This window comes from Plecotus auritus, assembly GCF_963455305.1.
Source record: "Plecotus auritus genome assembly, chromosome: 9".
Classification (NCBI taxonomy): Eukaryota; Metazoa; Chordata; class Mammalia; order Chiroptera; family Vespertilionidae; genus Plecotus; species Plecotus auritus.
In genome coordinates this window covers 114443109-114465685 of record NC_137783.1, presented here as the reverse complement: position 1 = coordinate 114465685, position 22577 = coordinate 114443109, and the positions used below count along the sequence as shown (strand labels likewise).

The 22577-nt window shown below is 41.7% G+C and overlaps 2 protein-coding genes across 2 annotated transcripts; both read left to right on the top strand.

The window, feature by feature from the left end:
- Positions 1 to 368: 368 nt before the first annotated feature.
- Positions 369 to 1331, top strand: LOC308233342 (olfactory receptor 52K1-like; the record flags this gene model as incomplete). The annotated part of the gene is made up of 1 exon (XM_080640267.1): positions 369 to 1331. One exon carries the CDS (start codon positions 369 to 371, stop codon positions 1329 to 1331), a length of 963 nt encoding a protein of 320 aa, XP_080496393.1.
- A 9409-nt stretch (positions 1332 to 10740) lies between these two features.
- On the top strand, positions 10741 to 11721 carry LOC308233685 (olfactory receptor 52L1; the record flags this gene model as incomplete). The annotated part of the gene is made up of 1 exon (XM_080640657.1): positions 10741 to 11721. Exon 1 carries the CDS (start codon positions 10774 to 10776, stop codon positions 11719 to 11721), a length of 948 nt encoding a protein of 315 aa, XP_080496783.1. The 5' UTR covers positions 10741 to 10773.
- Positions 11722 to 22577: the final 10856 nt, after the last annotated feature.

Genomic DNA, 22577 nt, shown 5'->3' with positions numbered 1-22577 from the left:
TTTAACATCAGTTCCTGAGCATTTAAATCTGATTATGTGAATTGCCCAGATTATAGATATATTGGGATATCTAATACTGGAACTTGGTTTCTGAACTTCTTGTCCAGTGCATTTCCACTGGACCCAGTTGTCTTGCCTCTTCTGTGTTTTAAGATCTTGCAGAAATATTGACTAAGTTGAAAATTATTTTTGACTGTTTTCTGAGAAGTATGGGGAAAGAGTGATGGTGATGGTGGTGTTAGTGAGACCATATATCCTAAGCTTCCAACCCTCATATCATTTAATTTAACCTATTTTATTTATTTATTTATTTATTTATTTATTTATTTATTTATTTTTTGCAGTGGCTCTTCGCTCTTCTGAATGAGATGATTACCATGATTCTTTCCAATACTTCTTATCTCTTCCCACATACTTTCTTCTTGGCTGGCATTCCAGGACTGACTGCCGCACACATTTGGATCTCACTTCCATTTTGCTTCATGTTCTTCCTGTCAGTGACTGGGAATGGTGTTCTGCTTTTTCTTATCCGAACAGAACGCTGCCTTCATCAGCCCATGTTTTTCTTTCTTGCCATGCTCTCCTTTGTCGACCTGATTCTTTCCCTCTCCACTCTGCCCAAGATGCTGGCCATTTTCTGGTTTGGTGCTACAGCCATCAGCTCCCACTCCTGTCTTTCCCAGATGTTCTTCATTCATGCATTCTCTGCCATGGAGTCAGGAGTGCTAGTGGCCATGGCCCTGGACCGCTTTGTGGCCATCTGTAACCCACTGCGTTATGCAACCATTCTTACGCCAGTTGTTGTGGCCAAGATTGGAGGCCTAGTGGTGCTGCGAGGTGTGGGATTGACCATCTCCTTTCCAAGCCTGGCCCATCGGTTGCCCTATTGTGGTTCCCACACAATTGCCTATACCTACTGTGAGCATATGGCAGTGGTGAAACTGGCCTGTGGGAACACCACTGTGGATAACCTTTATGCCTTTGCTGTGGCAATCTTTCTTGGTGTGGGGGATGTAGCCTTTATTGCCTACACCTATGGGCAGATTGTGAGGACTGTAATTAATTTTCCTTCATCTGAAGCACGTGCTAAAGCAGGCAGCACATGTACTGCTCATGTCTGTGTTATCCTTTTCTTCTATGGACCAGGCTTTCTTTCTGTGGTCATGCAGCGCTTTGGCCCACCCACAGCCTCTGCTGCCAAGGTCATCCTTGCAAATCTCTACTTGCTCTTCCCCCCTGCACTGGACCCCATTATCTATGGGGTCAAGACCAAGCAGATTCGGGAGAGACTGTTTAAAATTCTAACCCCCAAGAGAATTGATCCCACCTGATTATAATTCTCATCACCTGGACCTCAAGGACCAGGATGACCACCCCCTCTGGGGTGGGAGACCCACAGCTCAGGTTATTTACCTGGTGAGGACAATGAAGGGAAAGCAGATAAAATTGTCCTGAGTATTTGGAAGTTGGGAAATCTCTTCTGAGGTCTATGGTGTTTAGATATTGTGATGGAAAATTGAGAAGGCCTGAGTATCTCAACTGAACAACCAACAAATAATTTTTGATATCCTTTTCTTCTAAAAGCTTATGATTTACTGTGTTGATAAGATAAATGCATCATGTGATGAAGAAACAATTAGGACTTTGACGAACATGAATCAAGTGACTTAGTTCAGGAGGAGATGAACTGGGTGCCAATTTTAAACAGAAGAAAACATGGGCCACTTCCCACCACATGAGATTGATATATGGAAAGTTTGTGGGAGTGGAGAGGCTCTCTCATCAGAAAAATTTTGGCATCACAGAAAAAGGGTTCAAAAATTATGGAGATACTTTACAGTATCCAGTTTATGAGAGAAACTCCTGATATAGTCATGTTCCTTCTCAGTCCAGAATTGCAACTAAAGCTTTAATTTATTCCCTGTATTTTTTCAGCTTGGATTTGAGTGAATGACCTCTATGTATTATGTAGTTTTATGCTCTGAGAGTAATAATAATTCTTTTATTTCTTCTCTGTCCCAGGCACAGAGATCTGAGTTCAAGTTTATTGCACACAACAATAATTGTTTTAACTTATTTTTTTTTCTGTCTTCATTCCTAACTCTCTTGCTCATTTTCTTCTGGTTTCTACCATTGGCACTCACTTTGATATGTTTGTTTGTCCTGAAGTATTTACATGTCCTTGCAATATATGTAGTATTGATTAAGTGTTATGTATTCCTAATATGAATAAATGCCCTTCTTTAGTTCCTCAGGTGCCATGCTTCCTCCAGCCATGGGTATTCTGGGTTATTTCTAATAGAAATGCATATTTCTATCCTTATCCTCAACATGTCTACTCATTTTGAACTCCAGTTCAAACATCACCCCCCCCCCCCCGAAGATTTTTATAACTAGATCGATCACTTGTTTTCTGAACTGAGAGCTCTGTGTATATTTATTGCTCATCATAATTTATAATTATATGTGTAATGATTGGTTGAAAGATCTCCGTCTTCTGTTTCTACTAGATGGTGAGATATATTCTTAGTCTGCTACCTGGCACATGACAGGCTCTCAATAAATGCTTGTTCAGTAAATAAATCTCATTATTTAATAGACTGTGTCATTTTAGCATATTTCCTCATCAGTCACATTGACATATGTGTGTTTTGAAAATATGAATATGTAAATGTCCAAAGTGTAACACAGTAGGCACTCAATAAATTTTTATTGAAGAAATGAAATAATTTGTCACAAAATTACCTTTGCTATCACAATCACTATTAACACTCTTGTCTTCACTGCTGTTATCATGACTAACACCACTTTCACTTAGTCTTTTCAAATGGTGTAATTTCAACTGGTGGTATTTTGGATGCTGTGCAGATACAGTAGAGGTCATGGTTACTCTTACAATGAAGACTCATTGCTTTGTGCGAGCATAGAACAAACAGAGAAGTAGCACTTGCCTTCCTTTTCATTCTTCGTTTGCTCTGCCTTTCTTCATTATTTTCTTCCTTGTCCTGAGTGTTTATCATGTTCTCAGTGTGACAATGAAATGAAGTTGAAAATATAGAAATTATGACAAAATGTGAAAGTGCTGTGGTAGAGATTGGGTCCAAATCCTAGAGGACTAGTTCTCAACAGGAGGTAATGGGCAGGAATGGGACATGAGTTGGGTTGAAGCGATAGTATAAATGATCAGGGCTTAGAAGACAATGGGCCTGGGTTGAGTGGGTAGGAGGTGGGTCTGGGCTATATTTTTCCCTGTGCAGCTCCTGCTCTATGCCATACTCTATTGTCCCATTTTCCTCTGTTAAATATTAATCTTAAATATTAGTAGTAAGAGGATAGCTCTTCAAAGAAAAGGAAAAAGTGGACACTCCTCACCAACTTTTGTCTGTGCTTCATGGGCAGCGAAGTTGAAGTGGAAGAAAAATCTGCAGGAGACAGGGAGCAACGATAGGGTTGCAGAGGAAGATTCCTCAGCAGGTGGAGGATGAGTGGTGGTTTCCATTGAAGGACTTAGAGGTGTCTAGGTGCTTTTGGTCAAACTAGTTTTGAACAATGTCAGTCTGAATATATCTATTAGCATAAAACCTTCATGACGTGAGTCGCTCCTGTTGTTCAACTCTTACTCCATGGTATCATGAAACCTTGACAAGAAAATGCTGCACATAAACTCATTTAATGCCCACAAATGCAAATGAAGCTGATGTTCTCATTATTTCCAGTTTTTTTCCTCTCATGAAAATCTTATACTTTCTACTAACTGGGGACCATTTATTTTATTGCACCTCTTCTATCTCTGTTTTAGTAGTAAGTTCACTGTTTTGTTCCCAAATGAAATTTTCAATTTTTTTCTTATAAAACAGACAAGCAAACAAACAAACACAGACTGGTGCTTTTGAGGTTCATGTCATTCATATATTTTATCTACTACCTCTCCCACTTATGGAAATATCTCCTGGTTGTTCTCCTTCATTAAATGATAACTTGGTCAGTATCCTGTACCGTACTTTTTGGCCACCTGTGATCCTGGTGGGGACTTCAGTATATCATTGATTTTTTTTAAATTCTTGATTTCTTTTCCCCTAAAGATCCCTTCCTCATACCCATTCCCAAGGCATTTCCTTTAACCTCTTGAGAGATCACTGTATTTGTTTCCAACAGTTCTCCCAGCATCTGTGCTTCACTCTTTTCTATCCATACACCCAGCATGACATTTGACAATGAAATTCTGATTGTGTCTCACTCTTCCACTTAAAATCTTCACAACTTTCCTTTGCCCTTTCACATGACCTACAAAATGCATGCTAAGGTTTCTGCTTACACTCCAGGCTCAGTTCCTGGTACTGCAATCCCACATTTCACTATTCTATCAGGTCTTTGACAATGTCAAGTTCCCTTTCCTGAAGCATCAGGGATTTTGTATCTACAGCATACTCCCACATCTCTCTTCTTTTTTAACCTATTCTTCTATCACTAACTTAAATGAGGGAGGACTTTCCTGAACTCCCCAGACTGAGAAGGTTTTTCTTTTATGTGCTTTATGACACTGTAGTTTTAATTTATGACACTTATAACTGTTATTAGTTAACATATATCATGCCATGAGTTATGATGACAATGGACATTTGTCATATTGATTGTTTTTTTCTGACATTTAGCAGAGTACATTGATTTGCTAGGTATTTAATATCCATTGAATGAAAAAGGAGGCTTCCCACAATCTGTGAATGAAATACTTGTTGAATAGATGAATAAGTAGACTATGCATTTGAAACACTATTCCAAAGGAGAAATGTGGCCACGAGGGTGAACTGGCAGCTGCTTTATCAGGGATAGGACTAAGGGAAAGATTTCCTTGTTTATGGGAAAGTAGTTCTTAGCCCATCTCTTTGGGAACTTGCTGGGATGGATAGACTGAGAGTCTATATTCACCCCTTATTTGCTATGGTACACTGGACTTGATGTCCATAGACCTGCCACAATCCACCAGAAGAGAAGCAGAGAGCTCAATTAACCTGAGACAAGTGTCATTTATTTTAGGTTGGATTCTCTAGAAATAGACTCTGAAGCAGATATTTGCATGCAAGAAGCTTATTGTGAAGTAGACTTGGGAATGACACCTGTCAAAAGTGGAGAAAACAGGATGGACCAGAGAGAGAAGTTAAACTATGATCCAATTTCCCCAGAGTCTGAGCTGATTATAGGGCATGTTCTTGAGGGGAATGGGTTTTCAGTGTTGTTTCATATAGAAGAAAGAGGGTCAGGTCTTTGTAATCTTATATAGAACAGTCAATGATTGAGAGCTACACTCAGAAAGGAACATTAGTCTTGGATAATGCAGCTCTATTTGTCCAAGGGAAAGTGACTCAATTATGAGCTTTTAGTAGCCAACACTCACAGCAGATGGAGAAATGAACACATTTAACCCAGAATCCACTAAAGAACTTTTTGGAAGAAAGAAATAAAACTGTCATTATTTGCACATCATGCTACTGTATAGAGAGAACCCTAAAGACGCCACAAAAAAACTACTAGAACTGATCAATGAATTCAGTAAAGTAGCAGGATACAAAATAAACATCCAAAACCAGTTGCATTTTTATATACCAATAATGAACTCTCAGAAAGGGAAACTAAAAAACAACAAGAACAAGCAATCCCATTCACAATTGTTTCAAAAAGAATAAAATACGTAGGAATAAATTTAACCAAGGATGTAAAAGACCTATACTCAGAATATTATAAGACATTGAAGAAAGAAACTGAAAAGGATTCAAATAATTGGAAGCATATAGTGTGCTTATGGATGGGAAGAATTAACATCATTAAAATGTCCATACTACCTAAAGCAATCTATAGATTTAATGCAATTCCCATCAAAATACCAATGGTGCATTTCACAAAACTAGAACAAATATTCCAAAAATTTATATGGAACCATAAAAAACCCATAGCCATAGCAATAGTGAGAAAGAAGAACAAAGTTGGAGGAATTATGCTACCTGATATCAAACTATAATACAAGGCCATAGTAATCAAAATAGCTTGGTACTCACATAAAAACAGACATATAGATCAATGGAACAGAATAGAGAGAGCCCCAAAATAAATTGACACCTTTATGGTCAATTAATATGTGACAAAGGAGGCAAGAACATACAATGTAGGAAAGACAGTCTATTCAATACATGGTGTTGAGAAAATTGGAAAGATACATGCAAAAATAATTGATATTAGACCTCCTTCTTACACCATACATAAGAATACATTCAAAATGAATTAAAGACTTAAATGTTAAACTCGAAACTATAAAAATCCCAGAAGAAAACACAGGCAGTAAAATCTTGGACATTTCTCGTAGCAATATTTTTTCTGATATATAGCCTTGGGCAAGGGAAATAAAAGAAAAAATAAACAAATGGGACTACATCAAACTAAAAAGTTTTGCACAGCAAAGGAAACCATCAACAAAATGAAAAGACAACCCACTGAATGGGAGAACATATTTGCCAATGATACATCTGATAACGGGTTCATATCTAAAATTTATAAAGAACTAGTAAAACCCAACACCCCAAACAACAAACAATCCAGTTAAGAAATGGGCAAAGGACCTGAATAGACACTTCTCCAAATAGGACATACAGATGACCAATAGACATATGAAAAGATGCTCAATGTCACTAATCTTCAGAGAAATGCAAATTAAAACCATAATGAGATATCACCTCACACCTGTCAGAATGATTATCAATAAATCAACAAACAACAAGTGCTGGTGAGGATGTGGAGAACAGGGAACCCGCATGCACTGTTGGTGGGAATGCAGATTGATGCAGTTACTGTGGAAAATAGTATGGCATTTCCTGGAAAAATTAAAAATGAAACTGCTTTATGTTCCAGCGATTCCACTTCTGGGAATATATCCAAAGACCTGAAACAATATGCTCATTGCAGTGTTATTTACAATAGCCAAGATTTGCAAGCAGCCCAAGTGTCTGTCAGTAGATGAGTGGATAAAATAGCTGTAGTACATTTACACAATGGAATACTACTTGGCCATAAAACAGAAGAAACTACTGGACCTTCTGCTATGGCATGGATGGACCTGGAAAGTATTATGCTAAGTGAAATAAGCCAGTCAGAGAAAGAAAAATACCATATGATTTCACTTAATATGTAGTATCTAATGAACAAGATAAACTAACAAACAATAAAAAAAAAGAACGTTTTGGGTCTGAGTTTGACCTGCAAGAATGAGGAATATGGGCTTATAAAGCAATGTGAATTTTTCTAGCTCACTGAGCATGAGGTTTCCTAACAAAGCCATCAGGATGTACAGGCTTAAGGGTGATGACCAACACTGGACAGATGTGGGCCTCTTGGGCAGGTGCACATGCCATTCCCTGCTTTGCCTATCTGCCCAATTATCCATCCCTGGAGCAGTAGACTTAGCTCTGTGCATCTCCAGCCAATCTGCAGGCTATGTCCATGTATGTATGAGTGTCCTCTGGGATCCACTAATGGTAATAACATCTCGCCTGCCCAGTGCTTTGTTCACAGTCACCAGCCCTGCCTTGGGGAAGTATCAAGAATAAACTTGCCTTTCAGAGTGAAGATGACAGAACCAGCTAAAAGTTCATTATGAGATTTCAGGTGGGAAAATGAAGTCAGGTTTGGGGCTTATAGTTTTAGGGAAGACTACTGATGGCTCCCTTATTCTTCTTATCTTATAGCCCTTGTGATAGAAGTTATTTCTTGGTTGGCTATTATGGCTCCAAGTCTTCCAATACCTATGATCTGACACCTCTTAGTAGTCTTAAATTTATGACTTCTTGTCTCAGAGTAGCTGCTCTCCCTAGGTCTGACTCCTCAAAACAAACTTTCGATGGTCCATTCCCCTTAGCTTCTGCCCTTCAGATCACATATTACTGCAAGATAACTTGTGTGTTTCTGCATCTCCCTGTTACCACTGATATCAAGTCCATAACACTGTTAAGAAGGGGATTAAGGAGACAGGGTCAGGTAATAGCCCAAAGAGGAGCTTCCCTGCTTGCAGTGACAGAAGTCATCAGTGGTGACCACAGGAGACCCTAATTTCTGACACACACACCCAGGATTTGGTGATGGTCTTTATGGCAGAGAGATTTAATAAGGTTCCTTTTCCATAAAGCACCCAGAATTTCACCTCAGCTGAGAAGAATTGAGGAATTAGTCCATTGCTCTGGGACACCCCCCTGTCTGCTACACCCTTCCCATCCTGTAAGTTCAATGTGTTTTGTCAAGTTCCCTTGATTCCTGGTTGTTTTATATACTCGCCTATTTATTTAAAAATGTAATCATATAGTTATTAATTTATTCAGCAAACACTACCAATACCAATTAGATTCCAGCACTTCTGGAACTTGCATTGAGACTGCTGCCATAAGCTAGGCACAGTCCCAGCTCTTCAAGGATAGACAGGTTTTTTTCAGCTCAAGGTAATCAGTGCAAAGACATACTGGCTAAGAATTTTGATACTGCATTACAGAACTGGGGGACAGCTTTATAGATGACAGCTCACTTGAACTGAATTGACATGAATAAGTAGGAAGGCACAACATCAGTTCTTTGCTAATTGTACATTGCATTCTGGTCAGAGAGTTAAATATACGTATCTTCACTTTTCTGTTCCTGGGAATAAAGTCCCTTCTGCTTTCTTTTGAGAATAACAGAGGGACCTATTGTTTACGTTAGCAGTTAATGCTTATTAAGCAGCTCTAGGCTTTCCCTCTAGACTCAGAAAACACGCAGTACAGGGATCTCGGCTGCTCCCTCTGCCCACTTCAGCCTAGCTTCATTCTTCACTGCTCCGCTGACAGGTCCTCTCTCGAAGCGATGAGCGGCCTTCCACAGATGCTCAGCTGTTCTTTGACTTCTCAGCTGGAAAATGAGAAGTGGCCTGAAACTTGTAGTAGAAAGGAGTGATTAAGAAAGAGACTTAACTTTCTCACTGCGTAGGATGTTAAGCACTTGAAATGTGACTTTTTATAAGATTATGAGATTATCCTGGGGTGGGGGTGAGATCTCAGTAAAACTATGTCACTGTTACTTGAAGCTAATAAGGGTTTTGAATCTGGAAGGAAAACAAAGGCTGGAAGATATATGCCTACCAGAGATTTCAGACTTTTTAGGTGTATGTTCATAGGTTTGATGGCTCTATTGTAGTCATTATTGATGCATTAAAAAAAGACAATTGAAGTGGTCTATTCATGCATAATTTACCAGAACTGAGTCATTTCTGACTCTTTTTTATAAAAACATATATATGTGCACCCCCCCACCCCACCCCTCAGGTAACAAATATAATTATTGCAGACTGTGCCCAGCTTTTAAGACAAGCACACACAAACAAATATATCCAGTTTCAAGTTTTTTGTTTCAATGCCCAGGAGGTGACTCACATGGAGAAAGTTAATCAGAGCACCTATTTAATTAGTAGTCTTTGTTAATATAGGGGTGTAAAAACACCACTGAATTAGCATCACACCATGACGAGATAGACAGCAAAAGTTTGAAACAGAGAAGCAGACTCATGGAGACAAGGAGAAAAGGAAAGAGGCCAGTGATCTCAAAGTCAATGATCTTTTATTATTAATGTTAATAACATAGCTATATTGACATAAGAGACTTTATATAAGATAACTCTTGAAGATCTTGTATGCCAGTCTTAACTGTATATTTTTTCATGGATTAAACTCACTAAAGAATTTTAATTTCAGATGTGACATGATGACATCGCATTTCAGGAAAAACCCTCTGACTTCAGGGTGGAGAGTGATTGGGAAGGGTATAATAGCAAAGGCAGGGATATCTAAGGAAACTATCCAGGTGAGAGGAGTTGGGAGTGTGAACTTGGTAGTGACATTGGGGGTTAAGAAAAAAGAGTAGATATAAGAGGGGTTAAAAAATTCAACAGGAACTGGTGAATAGATGAAAGTGGTGAGAGATATAAATGAGTAAGGATAGTTTCACATTTCTACATTAGGTTGGATAGGTAGATAGTTTCACAAAAAGATGGACAAAAGGGAGGTAGAGCAGATTCGGTCTTGAATATATTGAGTTTGTGATATAGCTGTTTAGAAAGCACATGGAAAAATGGATTTGTGTTTCAGAAAGCTATTTGGCTTAGATACATAGACATGGAAGAAATTAAAGTATTTAAATAGTTAAAACCATATAAAAGGATGAACTCAATCAGACATAATGTACAGAATCTGGAAGAGAGGGGAAGATGGAACCCTGGAATGAACAACATATAATGGATAGGTATATGGAGAAGGTGCTGAGACTGGGGATACAGAAGAAACAATTGTAGAGTGCTATGCAATGAAACTGAGGGAAACATTTGGAGAATAACAGATTGATTTATAGTGTTCAGTAATGCCAAGAGTTAACACAGAAAATCCTTCGAGAAAATCCTTCAAAAATCCTTACAAGTAATTGAATGGCAGACTTTAAACATGTCTCTAAAAGCAGAATATGCTTACTTATGTCTGTAAATGAAATGAGACCTATGCTAATTCAGACATGAGGATGTCTCATCTTTAAAAAAATTATCTCAAGAAAAGGAAATGTTCTTCCTTGTATCTTTATTCCCTTTATTCCCTTTTGTTGCAGTTTAAGCCTCTTTCTTCTTCTCATGAAGGTGGCAGCCAGGTCTGGACAATGTGATAACCCACCAGCAATGGAGAAATCACGATTTTGGTTTCTTTTCTCTGTCCCCTTTCTGAGCCATTCATGATGACCCTTAGTAATTCCAGCTGGAGTCTTCTCCATCCTTCTTTTTTCCTAATTGGCATCCCAGGTTTAGAGGAAAGCCAGCACTGGATAGCATTGCCATTGTGTGTCCTTTACCTCTTTGCTCTCGTGGGCAATGTCACCATCCTCTTCATCATCTGGACTGACCCATGCTTGCACCAGCCTATGTACATCTTTCTGGCCATGCTATCTGGCATTGACCTGGTCCTGGCCTCCTCCACTGCACCCAAAATGCTTGCAGTGCTCCTGGTTGATGCCCATGAGATTGGGTATACTGTTTGCCTGATACAGATGTTCTTCATTCATGCGTTCTCTTCTATGGAATCAGGTGTACTTGTGGCCATGGCTCTCGATCGCTATGTAGCCATATGTCACCCTCTGCACCATTCCACCATCTTGCATCTAGGGGTCATAGGGCGCATTGGAATGGCAGTGCTGCTGCGGGGATTAGTCCTCCTCCTCCCCTTCCCTATCCTTTTGGGGAGACTTACTTTCTGCCAGGCCACTGTCATAGGCCATGCGTATTGTGAACATATGGCTGTGGTAAAACTTGCTTGCTCAGAAACCACAGTGAATCGAGCCTATGGGTTGGCAGTGGCACTACTTGTGGTTGGACTAGATGTCCTGGCGATTGGTTTTTCCTATGCCCTCATCCTCCAGGCAGTGGTAAAGGTACCAGGGGTTGAGGCCCGATTAAAGGCCTTTAGTACATGTGGGTCTCATATTTGTGTCATCCTGGTCTTCTATGTTCCTGGAATGTTTTCTTTCCTCACTCACCGTTTTGGCCACCATGTGCCCCATCATGTTCACGTTCTACTGGCCACGCTCTACCTCCTTGTGCCCCCTGCACTCAATCCAGTTGTCTATGGGGTGAAGACTGCGCAGATCCGCCAGCGAGTACTCAGGGTGTTCTACATAAAAAAGTAGATATTAATACATTTATTTTTTTCAGAGGCTCCTGCCAAAGACACTGCCCATGGATGTTCCAGGCTATATAGGTGGAGGCCATTCCACAGTGAGAAGTCCTTCTGGTTCTATTAGTCTCATAGCAAAGTAGTCAAGAGCACTTAGTTCCACAGGTGATTGAGATATACCTGAATAGCTGGATTTGTAAATATTTCCTCCATTCATTTTTCCTCCTGATCCCAACATTTCCCTACTCCTTGTAATGGAGAAACTGGTGGATAGGATAAATTGACTCTGGATATGATATTTTTCTGACTGTGCAATATCACACAGAATGCAGAATGTGTGGTTTTAGTTTTAGAGTGTCCTCAAACCCTAAAATTGCTGTGAGCTCTAGGTCTTCTGTGTGGACTTCTGTGTGATAAGGGCCCTCTCAAAGCATTTGAAATGTCCACAGTGTGAGAAAGATACTATAATAGGCTCTAAGAATAAAAAGTTATAATCCCTCGTTAAAAAAAGTAAAATAAGCCTGTATTTAAAATTCATTGTATTTTAAGTTATTTATATATTTGCTTAGAATAAAGTGAGAAGAAGACCAGGTATTGAGTATATGTGTGTTTTATAAGTGTTAATTTAACAAAGTAGAAGTAACCATTACATGGTTATCTAATAACTATAAAATGTATTAGAGTCTGGTGTTGGTCAACATAGCTTTATTAATAAACTAGGGGCCAAGTGCACAAATTTGTACACCTTGAAGGAACTGTGGGCTGTGAGGTTGCTGTGGGCACAGGGGCAGGTCTCACCACATCCTCTGTGCCCCTCCTGGCCCCTCCCACACGGCCCCTGGTCCCCTCTCTGCTGGCAGTCCTGCTCCTGCCACCGCCACTCCCATGTGCTGACAGCATTGGCCCTGCTCACACCCACTGACTATGCTGCACGATTGGGGCCGGCGCCAGCAGCACGTGTGAGCAGGGCTGGCGCAGTGTGAGCTTGGCTGCTGCCCTGATCACCCCTCAGGAGCAGGGGGAGGTGGAGAAGCCTTGAGGGGCAATCAGGGCCAGTAGCCACTGTTTGCACCCACTGACAGCACTGAGTGATCAGGGCCGGTGCCAGGAGCCGGCAGTGGATGCAAGTGGGACTGGCATCAGCAGCAGGTGCGAGTGCCAGGTGGGAACACGGCATGCGAGAGCAAAGAATTTTCAGTAACCACCAGAGGTTCACCTCAATGACAGTGACCAGTGCCCCACCTTGGTCTGGTGACCCCGCTCACCTGCTCCACCATCCCGCCGCGGCTGACACTGGCCATGTTCCGTGCTCTGCCATCTTCTGCTGACACCCGCCATGTTCTGCGCACGCCCCCCTGGTGGTCAGCACATGTCATAGTAACCGGTTGTTCAATTGTTCGGTTGTTCCGCCATTCAGTCTATTTGCATATTAGGGTCATGTATATATATATGGAAATAGTTATGCCATCTGAAAAATGAATTTATCTTTCTGAAATGTGGATATGGAGTGAGGTCAATTAGGATTCTCATTTCTGTTCACAGCAACTGGTTAAAAACCTACAAGAGGATTGTCACAATTGGTGTATTGCCTCCTGTTTGTTGGTTATTGCCCTAAGATTTGTCTTAACTCTTTTGTGTGCCTTAAAAAGAACACTTTTTTTTTTAAATCCTCACCTGAGGATATTTTTCCATTGATTTTTAGAGAGAGTGGAAGAGAGAGGGAAAGACAGAGAGAAATATCAATGTGAGAGAAACACATCGATTGGTTGTCTCCTCCACATGCCCTGACCAGTGCCTGGGTCTGGGAGGAGCCTGTAACCGAGGTACATGCACTTCACCAGAATCAAACTCGGGACCCTTCGGTCCACAGGCCAATGCTCTATCCACTGTGCAAAACTGGCTAGGGCAAGAACCCATTTTTATTTGTTCAGTCCTGGAAGAAGTCAAGTCACTGCTACCTTTAGGTAGGATGCTCAAGTGAGGAGAGGATCCTATTTTGGGAATCAATAGTGCTAGAAGGGGTGGAGTGGATCGTTAGTGTTTTAAATTTCTCCTTTCTTTGTAAACTTTATTCCCAATAAATAGTTGTCTGTTAAAGAGACTAAGAATTAAGTCTTTAATTTGGTTGGCACACATGGATGAAATAGAAATGAGTGATGTGGGTTGTTCTTTGCAGGGGGAATTACACATTGTCATTACCTTGGTTCTAGGTCTAGGACTTAAACTCTGGTAAGTTGTCCTGGGGAAGCCCAGGCTATGGTGGATCACACCCATTGGAAAGCAAGTTCCTTGAGTCTAGAGGTACTTGGCTTTGCTAGGTTATAAAAGGAAGCAGTTTGTTCTCTCTTTACACTTAAACCACTGATTAAAGCTTGGGACAGGGATAGTATGATGGAGTCTAAAGCAGTTTCCTTCGATCACGAGATGGAATTATGAGCTGAAGATGGCAGTATGACACTTCAGAAGAACCTGTGTTCCTGAGGCTGTATGGGCCACCAACCCTAACTTAAACCTGAGACAGAAGTAAACTTGTACCTGGTTTAAGACACCATATAGAGGTTGGCAAAAGTAGGCTTACAGTTGGGAGTATGCAAAACAGAGTTTATTCTTATATTATTATTATTTTTTTAATTTAATAAATCTTTATTGTTCAGATTATTACAATTGTTCCTCTTCCCCCACCCCCCATAGCTCACCTCCACCCAGTTCCCACTCCACCCTTTGCCCTTACCTCCCCCGCACTGTCCTCATCCATAGGTGTATGATTTTTGTTCAGTCTCTTCCCGCACCCCCCACACCCCTTCCCCCCTGAGAATTGTCAGTCCACTCCCTTTCTATGCCCCTGATTCTATTATATTCACCAGTTTATTCTGTTCATCAGATTTTTTATTCACTTGATTTTTAGATTCACTTGTTGATAGATATGTATTTGTTGTTCATAATTTTTATCTTTACCTTTTTCTTCTTCTTCCTCTTCTTAAAGAATACCTTTCAGCATTTCATATAATACTGGATTGGTGGTGATGAACTGCTTTAGCTTTTTCTTATCTGTGAAGCTCTTTATCTGAGCTTCAATTCTGAATGATAACTTTGCTGGGTAGAGTAATCTTGGTTGTAGGTTCTTGCCATTCATCATTTTGAATATTTCTTGCCACTCCTTTCTGGCCTGCATAGTTTCTGTTGAGAAATCAGCTGACAATCGTATGGGTGCTCCCTTGTAGGTAATTAACTGTTTTTCTCTTGCTGCTTTTAATATTCTCTCTTTGTCTTTTGCTCTTGGCATTTTAATTATGATGTGTCTTGGTGTGGTCCTCTTTGGATTCCTTTTGTTTGGGGTTCTGTGCGCTTCCTGGACTTGTAAGTCTATTTCTTTCACCAGGTGGGGGAAGTTTTCGGTCATTATTTCTTCAAATAGGTTTTTAGTATCTTGCTCTCTCTCTTCTTCTGGCACCCCCATAATTCGGATGTTGGTATGCTTGAGGTTGTCCCAGAGGCTCCTTACACTATCTTCAAATTTTTGGATTCTTTTTTCTTTTCCGATTGAGTGTTTTTTGCTTCTTTGTATTTCAAATCTTTGACTTGATTCTTGCGGTCCTCTAGTCTGCTGTTAGGTCTCTGTATAATGTTTTTTTTATTTCAGTCAGTGTATGCTTAATTTCTAGTTTGTCCTTTTTCATATCCTCGAGGGTTTTGCTAAATTTATCGGCCTTTTTTAGGAAATTCTTGAAAAACCTTATAACCATGGTTTTGAACTCTATATCCAGTCGTTTGCTTTCCTCCATTTCTTTCATATGTGATCTGTTTCTTTGTCTCCACATTTTCGCTGCTTCCCTGAGTTGGTTGAGTAGCTTTGTGTGCTAGGTGTCCTATATGGCCCAGTGGCTCAGCCTCCCCCAGTTACCTGAGGTGGACACTTTTGGTGCACCCCTTTGTGGACTGTGTGCACAGCCTTGTTGTAGTTAAGTCTTGATTGTTGTTGGTATCACTGGGAGGAATTGACCTCCAGGCCAATTGGCTGTGAGGATCAGCTGTGTCTATGCTGGGAGAACTTCTGTGCTGGAAACACCCTTATGGGAGAAGACTTGCAAAAGCCTCTGTGCTCAGCTTGGATGGGTGGAGGCTCAGGGTGGGGCAGACAGCCTTGGCTTCCTGTCAGCCCTGCCCTATGAGGCCTCTGGGTCTCAGTGTCCCTCGGTAATCGTTGCAAGCACCTCTGAGAGAAAGCCACCCTCAAGTTTCGCCCGCTGCCAGACAGTCCAGCTTCTCCCCGAATGAGTTGGGGTTCCCAGATACTCACCAGGAACTGGAGTTCAGCACAGTCGGGAGCTTCCGTCTCCCTCTCGCTTTAGAAAGCCAGACGCGCACTCAGCCACCCATGCATTCAGCAGTCAGTCCTCTCTGCACACGCGCGCCTCCGGACCTCTGCCTTCCGCAGCTCCTGAGTCTCAGTGTGCTTTCTCTTTTCCTGACAGTCCAGATTCCCACCGAATGAGTCTGGTTTCCCAGCGTCTCGCCCAGGACTAGGGTCCACTGCAGTCGGGAGCTTCCGTCTCCCTCCCACTTTAGAAAGCCAGCCATGCACTCAGCCTCCCGTGCACACAGCTGCCTGTTCTCTCTGCGCGTGCGTCTCTATACCTCAGCCTTTTGTAGCTCCTCTGAGTCTCAATGTGCTTTCCTCTTTCCTTCTAGTGTAGAATTTCCACTCAGCCAGCTTTCCTGTGGTTCTGGATGGTGTCCATTTTGTCTTTTAGTTGTAGTTTGATATTGTTGTGCGAGGCAGCAGTTTAGGTGTTTACCTATGCCACCATCTTGGTTTCTCCTCTTGTATTATTATTAGAATCATAACTTAAATGTTTTTGTCCATAAAACTATAAACCTATCTTTACCCATCCCTGTATTTTTGGGAATCTTTGTTGCAGCTGAGTAACCTTATAGCCTAGTAAGTATATGTTTATTATCTCAGATCTTTCACATGGGATATGTATTCTGCCTGACATATGCTTTTTAAAATTTCCTTTTGAAAAGGTTTGTAGTTTTTATCTAAAAATCTCTTTATTTTACTCTCATTCAAATTTATTATCAGAAGATTGCATCATTTTCTTATTGTTTTATTTTCAGTGTCTGATGTACATCTTCTATTTCATTATATTTGTGTTTATTTTTCTGTTTTCCTTGGTCATCCATGATAAACATTTATTAATATTATAAAAACATTAAAACATTTAAATATCTAAACTGGGGGGTAGGGGAGGCCAGGGGAAGGTCAATGGGGAAAAAAAAAGAAGACATATGTACTACTATGTGTAATACTTTAAACAATAAAATAAAATTTAAAAAATGAAATAAATTAAAAAAATATCTAAACTATATAGTTATTCTGTTAAATGTTAGCATTGGCTCTTTGGATTAACATTTTCTCATTTTTACTGCTGACTGATATTTCTTTATGATTCTACCACCTCAAATTTCCATTAAAGAGGCCATTTAAAAATATTATTACATATTTTATAAATATCTTCATTTTCTCCATGCACTCTTCTCTCTAATGGATTAGCCTTTCTGCTTGTTGTTTTTTTTTTTTTTTTTTTTTGGGGGGGGGTGGTTTGTGTGTCTTTCTTTTTCATTCTATTTTCCTCAAATATATATAGATTCTGACTCTTATCTATTTGTTCATATATGAGAATTAGTTGGTTTGGGTACTTGGGGTGAGTTTCTTCAGAGGCTCTGAAGGGCACAGCTTCTGTGCCAAGATTGCAGGACTCTGTAGGTCATTGTGCAGAGATTTGCTGACAGGTAGAATTCCCTGCAGGCTGTCAAGAGGAAAATGAAGAGGTGAGCTGTGTTCTCTCTCCTTTGCTAAAAAAGAGAAGATTTTATGCTTGGAACCAGAGATGCTACAGTATGTTTTGTGGAGCTGGCATTGCATGTTTTTTCTCTATTTCTAACCTGCCCTATCTTGGAATTGACTCTAATTCTCTCTATTTGGTCTCACTGCAATGATAGAGTGTGGAGATACAGAAGCACCTCCTTCATTTTATATAGGGAGCTGACTTCTTTGTTGCTGAGTATGAAACTGACCGAGCTTCTCTGGCAATACAAGAACAATTACCTTCTCGATTTGCTAATGGATTGCTCTCCATTTCTGTTATCTTTTCTATTGATTGATTCTAAGTGTGGAGTGTCCCCTGGATCTCTTCACAGTAACACGTTCCATTACACAGCACTTCTTCCTCAGGTACAGTTGAAGCTTTAGCTCTGCTCTTCAGGCCATGACTATCATTTTTTGTGAACCTGTTGCTGTCCATAGGCATCTTCTCTGTAGACCCTCATCAGAGTCAGGAAGAAATAAGCAGAGGCACAGAACTCAGAGAGATTATCACCTTTTCCTGAAAATGACTGTTCAAGCTTCTTTTATAAATAAGGGTCATAGTGTTCTACTGGGTACCTTGCCATGTGGTTATGCCTATCAGGGGTTTGGAAAGGTAACACTGACATTTCAAGGGCATGTTATCCTAGATGCATAAGAACATGGACAGGGTGGGCTTAAGGTAAAGATTGACCTTTGATAAGGAAGCTATGGGCCTGGGATATGATTACCTGCCATGACCTGCCCAGTTAGGAATTTATGATCAGACCATCCTGTGTGGTTACTTTTGGTCACTGCGCTTGTCGGACTTGCCATGTAGCCTGTTGAGCTTGTCAGGCTTATTATATAGTCTCCTGTTTTTTTTGTTCACAGGTAGTAGGAAATTTAGGGCTCAGGCTCATCCAATTATCAAACCCAAAGATTAGACATAATTTTTATTTGCAAAATTCTGTAGGGTGAAAGCAAGGACCACTCTGTTAAGAAGTCCTTAAACACTGGTTTTGGTGAGTAGATCCCACAATTATTAAAGGCATTTGGAATGTAAGAGCAATGATCTTCTTTGGTTTTTGAAATGTCCCTTGACTGTAAATTGTAAACACTGGATGAAAAGGTATATATTATATGGTGTTAGAGTGTAACAAAAGTTAGGGAAAAGTGGAAGCCTGGGGAGGTGCTTAATTCCTTCAATTGCAAAGGGCACAAAAAAGTGATTAGAAAGTATTTTAAAGGAATTTCTTTGAAGAATGAGCAGAACTTGATTTTCATTTGAATGTGGGAAAGGGAGAGAACAATGACTATATTTTCATGCTGACACTCTGTGGGTTTGTTTGTCATCTACAGTCTTTGACAACTCAAGAAGTTTTGGCATGAGGTTCTCTTCTTATGGGTGAAGACAGAGATTGGTTTCCCAGAACTAAACATAATTAACCTAGAGGCCTGGTCATGCAGCTGTCCTTGCTCAACTTGTGAAAATCCCCAGTTACACGTTCTTCCATGAGACACTCATATTCATTCTAAATATACATCCTTATATCTCCACACACAAGGAAGAAAATTTTGATAGACTCTTCACTTAAAAATAAACCTAAGTACCATCTTCATCTTGAATATCCTGGAGTAGTCACATCTTACTTGATTTTCCATTTCTGTACACCACTGTCCTTTCTCCATCCTAAAGTTTATTTTCTCCAAATTCCTTAGGTATATTTTGGAGTTCCCAAATCACTCTGACCTCAGGTTCCCCCAGAGGCATATTTCCTTTTATTGAAGAAGAGAGAACTGCATAAAGAGATAATTCCAAAGATCTTCAGAGGGGCTTCCTTGGGTATTCAGCATAGTATGGACTGGTGCATGAATGTGCAAAATTATCCACAAATATTTGAGGAGACAAAAATAAAAACAATAAATCACATAATCACATAAGGAACTCTGGGATGGCCCTTTTCAGAGTTGCCTAATTTGAAGCATTTGGGCTAGGCCTCTTTTCTGTCTTATGAGCTAGTCTTTGAATAGCGTTTGCCTCAGGAAAGAAACTACTTTGGAGGAGGCAGCTCCCTTTTGTGGAGGGCGATGTGCCAAGAGGAACACAGTTGAATGCCCTATCAATGTAAAATAGAAATTCCTGGCCAACACAATCCTACCTAATAAAAGAGTAATATGCAAATTAACCATCACTCCGCTACACCCACAAGCCATGTCCTCAAGCCGATCAGGAGCGAGTATGCAAATTAACCCAACCAAGATGGCTGCAGCCACGTAGAGAGCAGGAGGGAGGCCTGGGTTTCCCTGGCGATGGAGGAAGCCAAGTTTTCCGCATACCCTGGCCGGCCCAGGCCTCTGCTTAAGGCTACAAAGTTTTAATTATAGAAGGTACATAAATCCCCCCAAAATGGCTGCTGCCATGGAGTGAGCAGAAGGCTTGGCTCCATTCCAGGCTACAAAGTTTCAGTTATAGAAGATAAATAAACCCCAGATACCAGGGCCTCTGCTTGGGTCGCCGGGGGGCGTGGCTGGCCTGCAAACCACCACAGGCCCCTCTCTCCAAGGGACCCCCCACCCTGATCCAGGACACCCTTCAGGGCAGCTGGCCCCCACCCATGCACCAGGCCTCTATCCTATCTAATAAAAGAGTAATATGCAGATTGATCATCGCTCCAACACACAAGAGGGCTGCCTCCATGTGAACACAAGATGGTCACCACAGATGGCCAGCAAGGGAGGCAGTTGGGAAGGATCAGCCTGAAAGGGTGGGTAGTTGTGGGCGATCAGGCCAGCAGGGGAGGGCAGTTGGGAGGGACCAGGCCTGCAAGGGAGGGCAGTTGGGGGCAATCAAGCCTGCAGGGGAGGGCAGTTAGGGTCAAACAGGCAGGCAGGGGAGCAGTTAGGCATCAATCAGGCTGGCAGGGGAGTGGCTAGGGGGTGATCAGGCTGGCAGGCAGAAGCAGTTAGGGGCAATCAGGAAAGCAGGCAGGCGAGCAATTGGGAGCCAGCAGTCCTGGATTGTGAGAGGGATGTCCGACTGCCTGTTTAGGCCCGATCTCCATGGGATTGGGCCTAAATGGGTAGTCGGACATCCCTCGAGGGGTCCCAGATTGGAGAGGGTGAAGGCTGGGCTGAGGGACACCCACCCCCACCTCCCTGTGCACGAATTTCGTGCACCAGGCCTCCAGTAAGTCATAAAAGAAAGGAGAGTTTTAGAGATCAGAATAAATTGGTTAAACTATCATTGTTTTCATATGCTATGATCATACAAAATAAACAGATTTTAAAAATTAGTTATATGTTCAGTAAGATGTTCAGGTATAATATGAACTTTAAAAAGCAATAGTTCTCTTTATACCAGCAAAAGTTACCTAAAAATATTAGAAATTAATATGCCATTCACAGCAGGAAAAAACTTCTTAATATGTAGAAATTGGCATCATAACAAACACACAAGACCTTTAAGGATATTACTTTAAAATTATGCTTAAAATATTTAAGTGAAGAGCTGCTTAAATGCAGAGATAAAACTTATACATGAAAAAGACATGTGAACATTTCAAAGATGTCAGTTCTTCTTAAATTAATTGATAAATTCAATGAATTTTAAGAAACTTTCCAGCAAGACCTTCAGGGATGTTTGTTATAGTTATTAACTCATCCTATCTAATAAAAGAGAAACATGCAAATTGATCGTACCTCCGCTATACCACAAGCCATGCCCACCAGCCAATCAGGAGCGAGTATGCAAATTAACCCAACCAAGATGGCGGTGGCCACAGAGCTGGAGCAAGCAGGAGGCTTGGGTTGCCCCTGGTGATGGAGGAAGCCAAGCTTCCTGCCGCCCTGGCCTGTCCTGGCCTCCGCTCAAGGCTACAAAGTTTTAATTATAGAAGATAAATAAATCCCAGAGACCTGCTTCCAGCCTATACTTGGGTTGCCGGGGATCGTGGCCAGCCTGCAAACCACCACAGGCCCCTTGCCCAGGCCGCCCCACATCCCAAGGGAACCCCCACCCTGATCTGGGACACCCTTCAGGGCAAACCAGCCAGCCCCCACCTGTGCACAGGCCTCTATCCTATCTAATAAAAAAGTAATATGCAAGTTGACTGTCAATCCAACACACAAGATGGCTGCCCTCATGTGGTCAAAGATGGCTGCCCCATGTGGACACAAGATGGCTGCCACAAGATGGCCAGTAGGGGAGGGCAGTTGGGAGGGACTAGGGCTACAAGGGAGGGCAGTTGGGGACGATCAAGCCTGCATGGAAGGGTAGTTGGGGAGGACCCAGGCCTTCAGGGGAGAGCTGTTGGGGGGACCAGGCCTGCAGGGGAGGGTGGTGGGAGGGGGGCAGACCAGCAGAGGAAAGCAGTTAGGGGCAATGAGGTTGGCAGGGGAGGGCAGTTGGGGGGACCAGGCCTGCAGGGAAGGGCAGTTGGGGGTGACCTGGCCGGCAGGGGAGGGCAGTTATGGGTGATCAGGCTGGCAGGAGAGGGCAGTTAGGGGCTGGCAGGGGAGCAGTTAGGCATCAATCAGGCTGGCAGGGGAGTGGTTAGGGGGTGATCAGGCTGGCAGGCAGAAGAGGTTAGGGGCAATCAGGAAGGCAGGCAGGTGAGCAGTTGGGAGTCAGCAGTCCTGGATTGTGAGAGGGATGTCCGACTGCCCGTTTAGGCCCAATCCTACCATGATCGGGCCTAAACGGGCAGTCGGACATCCCTCGAGGGGTCCCAGATTGGAGAGGGTGCAGGCTGGGCTGAGGGACCCCCCCATGCACGAATTTTGTGCACCGGGCCTCTAGTAGTATATAAAATGGAGATGCTTTCACGACTTACGGTTAAGTCATGAAACCGTAAAAATCCTGGAAGAAACCATAGGCAGCAAAACTCAGACATCTCTCATAGCAATATGTTTGCAGATACCAGGTATGTCTCCTAGGGCAAAGAGAACTAAGGAGAAAATAAACAAATGGGACTACATCAAAATAAAAAGCTTCTGCACAGCAAAAGAAATGATCAACTAAA